A 14,907-nucleotide genomic window follows, 5' to 3' on the forward strand; every position below is an offset into this window, starting at 1 on the left:
AGCGGCTCATAGGTATCCTATTAAGAATTTATAGGTCTCAACTTTGCGTTTCCAACGACGTCAGATGACACTAAAATTCATTTATTAAATATGTTTTGTTACATGGGATGGCGGTATTCCCAATACTAATAAAAGCCATCAATGCCCGTTGTTTTTCCGATGATAATACCACCAAACTTCTGAGAGCAATTAAGTATGTAAAACATAGAAGTATTGATGGTTTCGGTAATGCGTTTGACCTGATATTTTGATGTAATATATTGATGGATTATTTTCTCCTTCGCTACTTTATTAAAAAAAATAATTTTCTTACCTTCAACTTCTTACCTGAATGGCATCGAATATTTTCACATATCACACCACGAAGCAGACTTTTTTCCAAGTACGCGAAAAAGGTAAAAAATTAATTTCTTAGCATTATTAAGAATATATTTAATACTAAATATTCAAATGGGATGCATTGGTTGGAGAACGGCTTCCATTGCCGCAATCATTTCTTCTAACACGACCTCTGAAGATTTTTTACATTGGGCATTCAATATAATTTTACCCCAATTTTTAATACTACTGGCCTATCCATTACCGTCTGCTTAGTCCCGTCCTAGAGCAACATCCGGAGCTTGGGCGGCTTTCATGTTTTAGAGACATTGTAAAAAATTGGGGGATGAGAGCTCAAAAGTTTTGAAGTCGGAAAATATGAGACACCCTACCGTGCATGAGCAGATGCAATCCACGCACACAATTACAGCGGGAAGCCAGGCTCGAGTGCATTAGACAAAGACAGTGACTCGAGATACGTAAGCACCTCAGTGACATGTTGCCTTCGACGTGAAAATGTAGCTTTCTCCTCGAGTAAATACCCACCCCAACAATAACCATTCATTGAGAGAAAATACGTATTAAACCGATGGTTGCCCAAAAGATGACACGCATAACACCCTCTACTGTCCGTAAAAAAAAGGAAGACCCCCGAGTTTAACGAGGAGGAGATTAGGCGGACTCCTCCTGGCAAATATCAATGAAAGCATACGCGCCTGTCTTTCGTTTATTTTGTGAGCAATTCGCGTAGCGCCTTAAGGTGAGGGGAGGTCCATAGCACTTCTCTTTAACAATATTTGCCCCAGGTTTTCAGTTATTCTCTTTACTATGGGAAAGATACGCGGTTGGGGTATTTTTTGAATCTTGCCTCTGTCCACATTGTAAGTAGGTACCGCCCAAGGCCTCGAGAAAACTTATCTCGGTAGACATGACCCCTTCTTGTAGCTACATTACGAGAGCCGCGTCAGTCTCAGAACCCCGTGTCGCGCGGGCTTTTCCCAACCCTTCTCTGAAGCCCTACTGTTACCTACGACGCACAGTGGTCCCAAATCGAAAAAAGCTGGCCAAAATTAATAACGTTGTAATTTTACCCAAATCAGAGACAAAAGTGGTAACACCTTACCGATTTTGATCGTCTGAATCTGATCTTGGCATTATTTTTACGATATCTCATCATTTTAGCATTTTTTGAGCTGTTATTATTTCAACAATTTTTAGAAAATCTCGATATAGATGCCATTGCGATTGGCGATAACTTGGCGTTCATGGAGAGCATGAAACAGTATAATTTCAAGGTAAAAGATATGAAAATTGTTGTTAAAATCCATGATAGAACTTACGACAAGAAATTGACGAGATTCGAACCTGCGACCATCAGCATAGTGGGTTAGATACCAAAATCGGGAAAAATACTCAACACTTATTCATTTTTGCCTTCCATGTATTTGATAAGTCACATTAGATGAAATAAAATGACTGGCGCAACGCCAGTCACTTTACCCTAACGAGTATTTTCGTACCTTCTGGTTCGAACCCATACGAAGCGAAAATAAAGTGAATGTGATCTGTAACTTTAAAAGCGAAGAGTTTCGTACCGGCCTGATCCGAAATGATTCGCAATGTTTGTTTTTTTAGGATCGGGTACGAAACACTAAGTTTCGGATCGTATCACATCCCTGCTGTCCACGTACTATCAAAACGATACCTAACTAATTAATGTGCTTTCTGAGAGGTATACAAAAGAAAGTTATCAGTTTTCAGTATTTTATAATTATCTTATTATTATAATTAAAAATAATTTTCCAACGCAGGTAAATTCTGATGTAATTGTACTGAAATTTTTTGAAATTGCTCTTTTTTTCTAATTTCTGTCAATTTAATTTTGTAAATTGCGTTAACCCCTGTAAAAATAAATTTATATTATTTCCTTGCAGAACTCATTTGTACGAGGCCTAATGGCTAGAACAGTTATGATGAAAAAATCTACTTGATAAACTTTTAGTTAAGATTATATCAAACCAGATTTTCATTGTGTTACGCTCATTATAAAAGTACAAAAATGACGAATGTGAGCACTCATTCTAATATATTGCTTATAAGAGCCGTACATTGTAAATTATCACTGCAGAAGCTATTTAATTAAGTTCGGAATCATTCATGAGAATTTTCTGTCGATAGGGTCTCACTGTTAAATAATATATACTTGGTGGCCGTATTCCACTGAAAATGAAATATACGTAGAATGCGTATCACAGACGGTTCTTTATCATGAAGGTGAAGCTATGGAATCTAAGGAACGAGTCTATTCATCCTTCTTGCTATTAATACATAACGTCCATCTTGAGGTACATTCAGCACCTTTAGGTAAAATGTTCAACATCATGTCGCGCCCAGAAAAAAATTATCAGAACCACACGGGCAAATACCATCCCATTAATAATCATGGAAATGAAAGAATTAATTAATTAGGTATATTGATTAGAATAATTAGAATTATTAGGTATTAGGTAAACTTAAATAGGTATATTATATCGTAAATCACAAAAACCACGATCACGGATACCTGGAAGCATTGAATATCAGCAATTTTTCTACTGTTGTTCTCCGTAAGCTTAACACATGAACGATTTTAAATTGAAAAAGCACTATTTTCATTGCTGTAACATGAAAAACCACCGTATCTCCATCAAAATCGTCCTAAGCAAGACCTTTCTGCTCCTACCTACGTGCGGAAACAACAGCCATAGCCTTGCTTTGTTGGCGAATCAATCGTGCTGTAGTGAATACAAAATTCGTAGAATGAAAACATAGTTAACATTAAGCAACGTCAGCACTTGCTCTGAGTAGGCATAAGTAGGCATCTCCCCGTAACTAGTTGATAAATCAGTGTAAAGATCTCATATACCTATTACACCGTTCCTCATAGCATTCGTACGTAATGATCATTGTTCTTCTGTTTCGAGCGTTCTGCGCCAGGTAGTCTCTCCCTTGGCTGGAATTGCGAATTTTGCTGGTTGGCAGGCAAGCAGTTTGTTGACTATTTGTGTTGTTCTTTCCTAATTATTTTCATTGACAACGTTCCGTGCGCAACGTTCATTATTTGATACCTTCAATGCTTGTGATATTTACAAAATAGAGATAATGAGTGACGAATTTCGTGATACATTAAACATAAGGGTGTTCATTATTTGGGACAAAATTGTCGCGGCAATTCTTGCTCTCACCCCCTAATTTAATCTTTTGATTATATGAAACCACAAATGAGTTTTTATTTCCATCCAATGACGATAACCCCAATAACGCCGAATAGAACGGTGAATTTAAGAGGGGATTAAAATGGAAAATTGGGAGTGAAAAGTTTTTTTTTGCTTAAGCATGGATGAAATTCAGTAACTAAAATTTTTCAACCTATTTTACAGGAAAAAAACAATTTACGTTGATTATAGCACAAATGATGCACTGTTAACAGCAGAAAACGTTTAAATTATGTTTTCCAGCGTGCGAAATAGTTATACTTCCAAGGCCTTGTCAACGTCACCAAGGAATCTGACTTCACCCTTCGTATTAAGATAAAAGTAAAAAAGCATTTTATATCTACTACTTCAGCAGATTAATTTAAACGTTTTTTTCCTTCTCCATATCATTTAGTGTGCTATATCCACTTCATGTACTGGCCAATAATGTCGAATGAAATCCATGAAGCAAACTCTTGCTCGTCAATGGGCGAGAAAATAGACCTCCTTTCCACTATCCCAGCAACTCTATTACTTGTTTTACGACAGGATGTCCCGGTTAATTGAAAATAGCATTCAGAAAAACAAATAAATTAAGATATGCAATAAAGGTTTGAAGAATAGTTGGAAGCACCACCGAGGAGTAAATACTTACATGCGGTAGAACTCAATTGTGCGCTAAGATCCTCCATCCAAAAGTTATCGACGAGGAAAATTCAATTGAATATCTCTTCCGAAAATTGTTCAAATATGGTAGAGTTAAAAATACCTAAGGTTTTAGGCATTATCAATAATCAAAAAAGGGCGATACCACCTCATATGGGTGTAACACACATTGAATTATTACTTTTAAACTATCACTGTAATCGTGAAAATCCTATTTCAAGTATTTTACAACTTTCCTACGCGTATGTCTTAAGGTCAACTGAAACCATCGTTATTTAGACTTGATTATCATTAGCGGATAGTATTCTATTGCATCCTTACATGAAATTTACTCAAGCTGTGAACTTGGCAGACACTCAATTAAGGCTTCCTTCCAAGGAATCAATGGTAACCTTCGTAACTTTTTTTTCAAAAATAGTTACGAAGGTTACCATTAATTCTCGTAATCAACTCCATTCGCATTATCAGGCTTTACGGCATTCTCATTGCATGCAGGTTTTCCTTAATTTTTGATTTACTGTTTCAAATATTTAGGGAAAATATACTAACGGATATTATAACTTCCTGCAAAATATGTAATACGGGAATGTTTAATAGTTTTTATATCAACTTTAGCAGAATGCGGCCCCGGAGTTATCACCTTAAAATTGTGATGGAATCTTCCACACACAACAAGAAAGGTGAACAGGAGCGGAAAAATGAAAATTTCTCCGATTTTCTGTTTTTCCTTCGTGCATCTATTTCTTCGAGGAGTTTAAGCAGTAGTCCCGCTTATATGCCCTTGTTTGTTAAAAATATTCGTGCAATGCAATATTCGTTTTCATACCTTTGTTGGAACGCCTTTTTCCGATGCTGTTTCAGACATTCCTCTATTTGGCGCCTATTGCAGTTTTAGCCAACGAAACTGCGCCTCAATTACTTCCCACGGATTACTTCCCTTAGCATAAATTCTACGCGGTTTTTTACGATATTATTATGAATAATTCACCATCAAAAATCATAACACAAATATACTATGGCCATTTTTTATTCCGTATGTTATAAAAAGATATTCCATCACTTTGACGATTTGTGGTATTTTCTCCAGTTTTCTGACCTTTCGTACAACATTTACAATTCCAAAATTTACATTCTTTGTGACAATTCCGAATTAATGTACATGATTAGCTTACCAAATAAGCATGGAAACAATTTAGCGCTACAAATGAACTAATCGTAACGTCCCTCCATCGGCAAGCCCAAGTGTGATTCAGGGTGGCACATACGAGCATGTTTTTCGCGCTAATTCGCGCACGAATCGGCGCAAGGAGGAATACTCCGATCTCTTTGAAAATTTGCATACGCATGTTTTAGAGACATTGTAAAAAAATTGGGGAGATGAGAGCTCAAAAGTTTTGAAGTCGGAAAATATGAGACACCCTACCGTGCATGAGCAGATGCAATCCACGCACATAATTACAGCGGGAAGCCAGGCTCGAGTGCATTAGACAAAGACAGTGACTCGAGATACGTAAGCACCTCAGTGACATGTTGCCTTCGACATGAAAATTTAGCTTTCTCCTCGCGTAGATACCCACTTCATCAATAACCATTCATTGAGAGAAAATACGCATTAAACCGATGGTCGCCACAAATTTGACACGCATTTCACCCTCTACTGTCTGTAAAAAAAAAAGGAAGACACCCGAGTTTGAGGAGCTCTGTTGGTGTTATTTTGTAATTTTTCGCGACAAAATATTCGTTAAAACCTTACACTATCATCTAGAGATGCTCAGTCTCCCCTTTCAAGGGATGGAAAATTAAAAATCAATGATTAATGTAAAATTTCAGCTCAATTCAGAGTGGGCCTTCGTCAACGCTTGTGCTTCAAACATTAAAAGTTTAAATTTGAGAAAATACTGAAGTGAAATTTCCAGATTTGAGATAAAGGTATGGCTACGACTATCGACTCTACCTAGGGGAGACTGGGGTAATGGCGGTCACTATTATTTATCCAAAAGTGGACAACGCAGAGTCAAACTGATTGGTGCTGTCAACTCAAGACAATTTAGGGATATACTTATGGAGCACTCGCCGTATCGCCAATCGTAAATTGCGTATTGTCTAAGAAAAACTGTTTTGACGTTTCGCCTTACCAGAAAGGCAATAGTTTAATCCACTATCAGCTCTTACCGTTTACTTTTCATAGGACGAGACTGATCTCGCAAAAACGAGGTAAGCCATATTGTTTGTATTACGTAGCGTTTCATTAAGATTTTAAGCAATGATATTTATTTTTTAGCCGCTGAATGAAAACATGCTGTTGGGGTAATGGCAGTCGCTTTGGCAACTGACCGGCATTACCCCATTAGTACTCATATATTTTTTTATTCTATGCTCCAGAAGTCCAGAAAATATTAAGGAAAATAAATAAAACTAGTTGCGTGTGGCAGAGATCTTCAATAAAAAATCATAGGAAAACGGCTACTATTGCTAAAAGAAAAGCACAAAAAGAGAAGCAAAGAAAATGAGCAGGAAACTCATTGAATCTGACTCAGACTCTTCAATTGATGAGAAAAAGACTTGTCAAGCACAATCAGAAAGTGAGTTACTTTTAACGGAAATGATTAAAGAAACCTCTTTCTCTTGCGAAGACACCGGAAAAGATGGAGAAATGTGGTATCGGTGCACTACTTGTGCATTATGGGCACATCAAGAATGTTCTAGATAGAACACTCCTGAGATGTGACATCTGCTCCGGAATGTAAAATTAACTTAAGCCTCTAATAGCTCATCAACTTATGTAAGCACACTGGAAGTGCCCTTAAATTTTTCAGCCCTTTTTTACCATGGAAAGATATTTTTTTTTAACCATTGACAAAGTATCCATCCAAAAACCTTAACAGAAAACCTGCATCGCGATTAGAAATAATGGCACGTGCAAAGAACCGCTTCAATAAAGGGAGAACAAAGAGGGCTGCGTATGGACACTTACCACCGCGATGGCCAGGGTATCGTCCTCGCTCCCTCACGCCTTGCCCGCTCACAGCGCCTGCAAAGATCACACCAGTATCAGCATGGATGGCACAAAGATAACAAACCATTGTCATTGAAATTGCAAAACATGGAAAAGGCGAGAGGTGTGACGCGGAGACGGAGATGTCATCCACTTGTCTGCGATCGGTTGATTTGTCATCGCAATTAACTCGAGACGCACTCCAGGGATAGAGAAACGAAAATTACGGATCTCACTTTTTTCTCAAATTAGCCATTACATTCGACGTAAAATAATAATGGGTGAACAAGGCCACTACCAGAATACCAAAAGGGAGGACTGGGAAAAGAGGTCACGTGATCACGAGGGCGACTGACAGCTGCAGATTGTGCGCCCTTGGATCCATCTCTCGAGGTCTATCAAAAAGGGTGACGGGATGCTTAAATGCGAAGAATGCAGTGATCGCACTCACGCAATTTGCGTGGAACGAGGGGAAAGAAACATTTGTGTCCACTACGCGTCTCAATTGAAAACCACCACACAAAAGTTCGCTAGAGTAACACACGCCATCTTAAATACGGCATGTAACCTAACCTGTACTGACTGTCATTACTGGTACATAATTCCGGACATACAACTACACAACACAGCAAATTCATTCACACAGGGACAATTTCTATGCTAGAGCCGCGAAAAAAAGCGAACGCAATGACGTTCAAAGACAATTTGACGAAATTAACCGCTAAGTACCCTAGGTTAAATCCTCAATGAGCCATCATAGAGTGCTCACTAATGGCGAAAATTCCATATGAAAAATATTTATCCAAGACTTGGATTCGAACCACGGCCCAAATAATCGAAATTTCAATCTCTTGATTTTCACCAACTATCCACCCATGCCTTTCCCCTTGGGCAACAACCTTGTCGCGGTGGAAAGTCTAGCGCGTTCCTATGACCCCTGGAGCTGCACTGGAGGGATTACGTTTAAATTACTCCCGGGCCACTAACGCCAGACTGGTCAAAGGGTGGGAGACAAACGAAGGACAGTCCACGTGATGGTGTCACGTAATAGAACTGTTGGAATGGAAGTAGGAACCCTACCAACTGTCTCTTCCCTGAAATCATGGAGTACAGCCAAATGAGCTTCGGAAGCTCATCGAAAGGGATCCGTCTGCAAAGGGCGGGTGTCGTTCACGGCATTGAGGTCGGCAAGGTCCTCATGGTCGTCAGCATGCGAAATCCTTGCCAACACTTATCATCATCATCATCAACATCATCAGAAGCAGCAATGAAGAAGACAGAAATGCACACAGGGACGTGGAATGTGACGACAATGAGGGGGGGGGGGGATGTTTGACGGAGGATTTCGTGAAGACGGTTATGATTCCGAAAAAGAAGAAAAGAAGAAAACTGTGGAATGCGGGGATAATAGGACTATTATCCTAATATCACACGCAGCGAAAGTGGTACTGAGGATACTTAACACACAAATGGAGGCGATGGCAAAGGAGTATTTGGGCGAAGATCAGTCTGATTTTACATAAGGAAAGTCAACTCGTGACGTAATAGCTAAAATGAGGTCCCTCGTGGAGAGGAACCTAGAATATGACCAGGACGTGAATACATGCTTCGTGGATTTCTAAAAAGCATTCGATAGAGTGAACTGGGTAAAGTTAATGGACATTATAAAGAAAATTGGTGCAAATTGGAGGGATAGGAGACTGATTCCTAATCTGTATATGGCCCAGACTGCACAAGTGAGGGTAGCGGACGGAGAATCTGGGAGGGCAAGCATTGGCCGAGGTGCGAGGCAAGGATGCCCTCTATCGCCGCTGCTTTTTAACGTTTATGCTGATAAGATGGTAAGAGAATCGTGGGATGAGTTGGAAGCTAGGGTAAAAGTGGGATGAATGACGCTTAAATAAGTGACGTTCGCGGATGATCAGGCGTTGATTAGCCAGTCAGTGAGGGGACTGCAGGTTCTTTTAGATGTGTTAGAGAAGCGATGCGAGGAGTATAGGATGAGAGTTAATCACAGGAAGACCAAGGCCGTGCGGTTTTTTTAAGCATCACGAGCGAGGAATGTGAGACTCAAAAGTAAGTAAGTAAGGACAAACTTGAGCTTGCATAGCAATTCAACTATTCAGGCTGCACGTTAGAGGAAAACGGATACATAAGTAAGGACACCAGGAAAGGAATTGCATTAGCAACAAAGGCGTTCATGAGCAGAAAGGAGCTTATACAAGGATAATTATGTAAGAGTTTAAAGAAAAGGTTAGTGAAGATTCTGATTAGGAGTGTATTATTAGGAATAGTAGGTATAGGAGTGTAGTAGCTATTTACGGTGCGGAAACGTGGACACTTAAGAAGAAGGACGAGAGAAGACTGGAGATGATTCGAAATGTGGGTGTGGCGAAGAATGTAGAAGGTGAAGTGAACTGAAAGGAGGAGGAACGACGAAGTGGTGAGTGAGGAGAGGCAGCTTTTAGATGAGATAAGGAGGAGACAGAAGGTATGTATTACTTAGCGGGGAGGAAATGTGGAAGAAAGTGTTAGAGGGTAGAAGGTTGAGTAAACGAGGGAGAGGAAGGAAGAGAATAGGGTTACTAGATAGAATGAAAGGGAGTAGGCCTTATAATGAATTGAAGAGGAAAGGGCTTGAAGGAAAGGGAGACTCCCAGGATGCTTCTTAAGTACTCCATGGAAACTTACCTCAATCGGTAGAATAATTCAACAATAACACATCTACGGTTTAAAAAATTTCGTCCTCTTTTTAGTAATTGTTCCCGTTTTTTGTGAAGACTTGTTTCACCACAAGTCAGTGTTCAAATAATTAAGTTGATCTGCTGATTGGCTAAATACAAAAAATCTAAAGACAATATCCGAATGTCAACGTTAGAAAAATAAATACCTCAAAAACCAATTTTTCAATGAAAGCAGAATATTTTGTGACATATACTGGGAAAATCACATTCGAATATTCTACTCCATTAAAAACAGAGCCCATCTGGAATACAATTAAATCTTTGAAAAAACTCTGATACAAATTTCTCTCCCCCGCTTTCTTTCAATTCAACTTAAATATTTGATCCTTTTCAAAATTTCGAAATCCAAGCTGTTCATTTACAAAAAACATACCTCTCAATTCTTTTTCTTCGTCAATAGAAGAATCAATTAACTTTTTTCCGATATTTTGCCGCCTATTCCTTCTCCATTTCCAATTTCAACCCACTCAGTATTCAATAAATTTTTTTTCCTCCAGCAGTTAAAAAAGGTCCCCGCTTGGATAATATTTAAAACTCTTATTTTTAACAGTTGAGACATTCCATCCGATCTTCACACTTTCTCTTATTTATTTCCAACCTTTAAAATCATTGCTTTTCTTTCCCATATACCCTTGCGTTTGTAAAAAACCAAAAGTCATTTCAAAATCAAAAGTTTTTCCCAAACCCGGGAAAGACCCGAAAGTTTCCGGAAACTGTCGTCCAATTTCTCTTCTTTCTAATCTTTTTAAAGTCCTTGAAATCCATGTTCTTCACCGACTTCAATTATTTTTAACTAATAACAATCTCATACGGGCTGCATATCTTGGATTTCTACGAAAAATGTCCGCTATTCATCAGGTTTTCTGTATTGTATAAAACATTGGCCTATTCACGACGGACGCGCTAATTTCTGGTCATTGCACCGTCGTTTGATAGTTTGCGGCACCGGGGCTTCATCTGCTAACTCCAGCCATAAAAATACCCTCCTTCCGAAATCCTCTCCATAACTAATACCACCAATTGCTACGACGCATAGGGGCAGGAAATCGGAAAAAGCAGGTCAAATTCACAAAATAGCCTTCTTAGCGATAAAAACTCGCAACTTTGCATGTATACACAAAAATGATTGAACTTGATGGAAATCTACTCGATATTAACATGTTTCTCACCCGTTATTGTGATACAGAGGCTCAAATGTGAGAAAAGTTCCATTAAAATGCCCGCGTTCAATTTTCACTGAAAATCTTCTGAAGTAAGTAGATGAAGAAGTTCATTAACATGTTTCTCACCCGTTATTGTGATACAGAGGCTCAAATGTGAGAAAAGTTCCATTAAAATGCCCGCGTTCAATTTTCACTGAAAATCTTCTGAAGTAAGTAGATGAAGAAGTTCGAAGCTAGCGAATATGTTCTGTTGGCGTTTGTAGTGTTGTTTGCGTGACAATGAAACTTAAAAACTAAATAGTTAACAAGAATTTTGCTCGCAAATTTAAATAGGAATTATGTAACATAAGGTTAAAAGTAGGATAGAATTTAACCAATCAATTTGAAAAGAATACGGTTTCACAAAAACACACATCGGTTCTTGAAAAGTAAAGTAAAGCAAGTGGTGAATTACAGATTCCGGAAATTATATAGATTCCGCGAAACAAAACTGTTATACAATATTAATAAACATTTTTTCCCCAATTTGGAGGGTTTTTAAATATTTTAAGTTATTACTAACCACAGATATGTATAAAATGGCGGAGCCTGTGTTCAGCCAATTTTTTAGTCAAACGTAGAGAAAAAGTGGACACTTACGCCGAGTTCCCCCTTGGGACTAATACCACCTCGTTCTATGAAGCTTCTACATTGTGAATCTAAAGTAAAATCTTGCTACAACTTGCAACCGCGAATTGTACATTGTTTTTTCTGCCGTGTGGTCAACTACGGTTCTGGCCGGCAGCGGCGGAGAGTACCGCGACACGGCAAGCGAGTGGATGTGATATGACCAAATTAATTGGATAATCTACATCATAGAGATAGAAAATAGTCACCACAAAGTAAAATATATAAAAATAGCTACGAATGACACTTATAATGTAATCGCGGCAGTAGCATGCATCCGCGACGTGGAGACGCAAACATTAATAAACTCAATAAAAATTCGGTCGCAAACACGGAAAATAAACATCGATGCTTCTAAAAGTACACACATTCACGCACACGCCGGTTTTCTCTCTACATACCGAACTCATACATACAGTTATACTGCGCTATTTGGTAATAATAAGACAAAAAATAAAAACATCGCACCGCACATTTCAATAAGCAAAGAATGCCACGAGCAACCTCTCACAATTTCTTCGGCGTCTATTTAGATGGTAAATTAAGTTTCCATAATCGCTTAAAATACTGCACCACCAAAGCTTTATCGGTAAGGCAGGCAATCTTTTCATTATCTTCGCGCACATCCCCAATATCCCGCAGCTCCAGAATAAAATTATATACCTCCATTGCCTGACATTCACTCCTCCACGGCAGCGAAATTATTGCTCATAATAAATTAATTCGTAAGAAACTTGAAATTGTTCGAAATAAATCCCGGCGTCTTCTCCTGAATCTTCCCAAACTAACTAGAATCCATAATATCCTTTCCGCTCATGAACTCCCCACAGTCAACCAGTTTATCTCCTTGTTAGTAATAATTCTAAGTCCAAGCTTAGGGAAACAAATAACATATTACTAAAAGACATTTGGAATTACGATCATTCAATCTCAACGACAACCACTCCGCCTCATCACACTACTCTTCGATGAGTCTTTGCTGTGTATTTTCTTCCTCTGGTTGTATTAAGTTTTCAATTGTTTTATAAGAGCATTGTTTAATGAATTATACCCAAAAATACAAAAAAGATAACTAAAAATTATATACTAATAGATAAAATTGCTGATTGCAATTAAAAAAAAAGAATTTTAAAAAGACATAAAAGAAAAATTGCAAAAACAATGTTGTTATTCGTGTTTATAAGAAAAATATTTCAATCAATGTTCTCAACAATAGAGAATAAGCTTCTGCTAACACAAAAAACACAATATACCCACAACAAAAACAAATGCGCTCACAAATTTTTATATGGTGCACTGGCTGGTTGTGGCAATCATGGTTTACCGGTACAGCTTTAACAAGCCTGCGGCGCGCCAAATAGTGACGTGAGTTTTCCAACGGCTTAATATGATAAACACCTCTTTAACCGTATAAAAGACAGGAAAGAGGCGAGTAGATTTATAACTACATGAATAATGAACACTATTGAGCAGGCATGGATCGAAAAACGAAGATGTGTGAGACCGGGAGGAGGATAGAGGTTAGAAGCACTTCGATAAGAACGAGTTCCAAAAGCCAAAATGTGCTCAAATAATGCGTAATAATTTTCATTGTCCTTTTCAAAATTAAAACGACACTCACATTTTCACGTGGTAGTACATATTCACGGCTTTTGAGTCGCCCAAGAATACATAAAAATCACCCCGCATCCTGCAGGAGTTCAGTGGATGACCAAAAGACTCGGGCCTGTCGTGGCAGGGGATCGGGTTTGGGGTGGAGGCTAGAATAAGCGTCCCCAGAATTTGGCTTCCTAATCTGTGGTCCCGGGTTCAAATCCAGGCAGTAGGAGAGATTGGGGCAGCAGTGGTGGCAAGAGCATTGGCTTCACACTCCATGGGCCACGGGTTCATATGGTATAGTATTTTTGTAGGAGGCGACCGACTGGCGAGGTAATTTGTGCCATGAGGGAAGGGTAAGGTAAGGAAGGATGGAGAGAAACCCGGCGTCGGCATTAGCCGGCTCTTAATGAACGGGGCCAAGGGGACCACGGCTTAACGTCCCATCCGACGGACAGAGTGTTGCTGCTTGAAATGTCCTCCACACAACATTCAAGCAGGGATCGCGCATTATCTGAAAAATCTCTGCCACGGGGTGGGAAGCCAACACTCTAGCCACCACATCAACCCGATCCCCACGGGTTCGTGGGATCCATTGATCAGAGGTTGCCCGCTCCCGGCTTGAACGCCTTGTGTTGGGCATTTCAAGTTCAGAACACCGACCATCGGATGTCAAGTTAAATCGTCGCACTCTAGCTGCCTTTCGGTTGGAGTAAGCTAATGTCAACGACGGGTTTCTCTCCATCCTAACCCTTTCTCATGTCGCAGATAGCCTAAGCTGTAGGAGGCCATTTCCAAATACCACCCTACATGCATATAAAACTATATGATGCACCGATAAGCACCTATAGGGTAACATGGGGTATTTCTCCCCAGCATGTGTCGGCGTCTACATGTAGCAGCTACCGCAATTGAACGAGCAATTACGAGACAAGGTTTAGCTCTTACTGAGCATCCACCATCCATCCTCCGTCGCATTTAGGCCCAGATGGACATTTATCCCGGCGTGGGCTAATGCCTATGCCGGGTTTCTCTCTACACACCGAACATACTGCGATACTGGGTATAATATTTGGTAATAATAAGACAAAAGATAAGAAATATCACGAAAGACCAAGCCTACCATCGTGCAGAAACTTGCTCCGCCATTCGACCCGGGGACAAGAGTGGGATTTGTGCGCGGGTGGCGTCAGCGGCCACAGTGGCGTCCAAGAGAATGGGATCGCTTTAATTGCGCTGCTTGTGCAGCTGCGGTGACGCAAGGGGAGCGGCAGCTGCCGGCCGTGGGTGTTGGAAATTGGAGAGGAGCGGAAGCAGCCGCGCCGCCATTTCCTACGATGAGGATGATGACCACGGATCGGCAGCTGACGGCCGACGCCACGTGGCCATGCGCGACCTCGTGGCCCACGCCTCGCCGATGTCTCACACTGTACATATAAATGTATAAAATATATGTTTTTATACCGGGTTTTTTTCCGGAAGATAATATTGCATTTTGCCCATCCCCAAACCTCTTGTAGGGGTCT

General features: G+C 39.7%; 1 protein-coding gene across 3 annotated transcripts in view; it reads right to left on the bottom strand.

Moving 5' to 3' along the window:
* Positions 1-14,907, bottom strand: part of LOC124171833 (laminin subunit beta-1) — a 140,288-nt gene that overhangs the window by 63,174 nt on the left and 62,207 nt on the right. For all 3 annotated transcript variants that reach the window (XM_046551187.1, XM_046551186.1, XM_046551185.1), the window contains exon 3: positions 7,192-7,248. In XM_046551187.1, the coding sequence (XP_046407143.1) occupies positions 7,192-7,248 (57 nt within the window). The remainder of the gene's footprint in view (positions 1-7,191; positions 7,249-14,907) is intronic.

Source organism: Ischnura elegans, chromosome X, assembly GCF_921293095.1.
Source record: "Ischnura elegans chromosome X, ioIscEleg1.1, whole genome shotgun sequence".
Classification (NCBI taxonomy): Eukaryota; Metazoa; Arthropoda; class Insecta; order Odonata; family Coenagrionidae; genus Ischnura; species Ischnura elegans.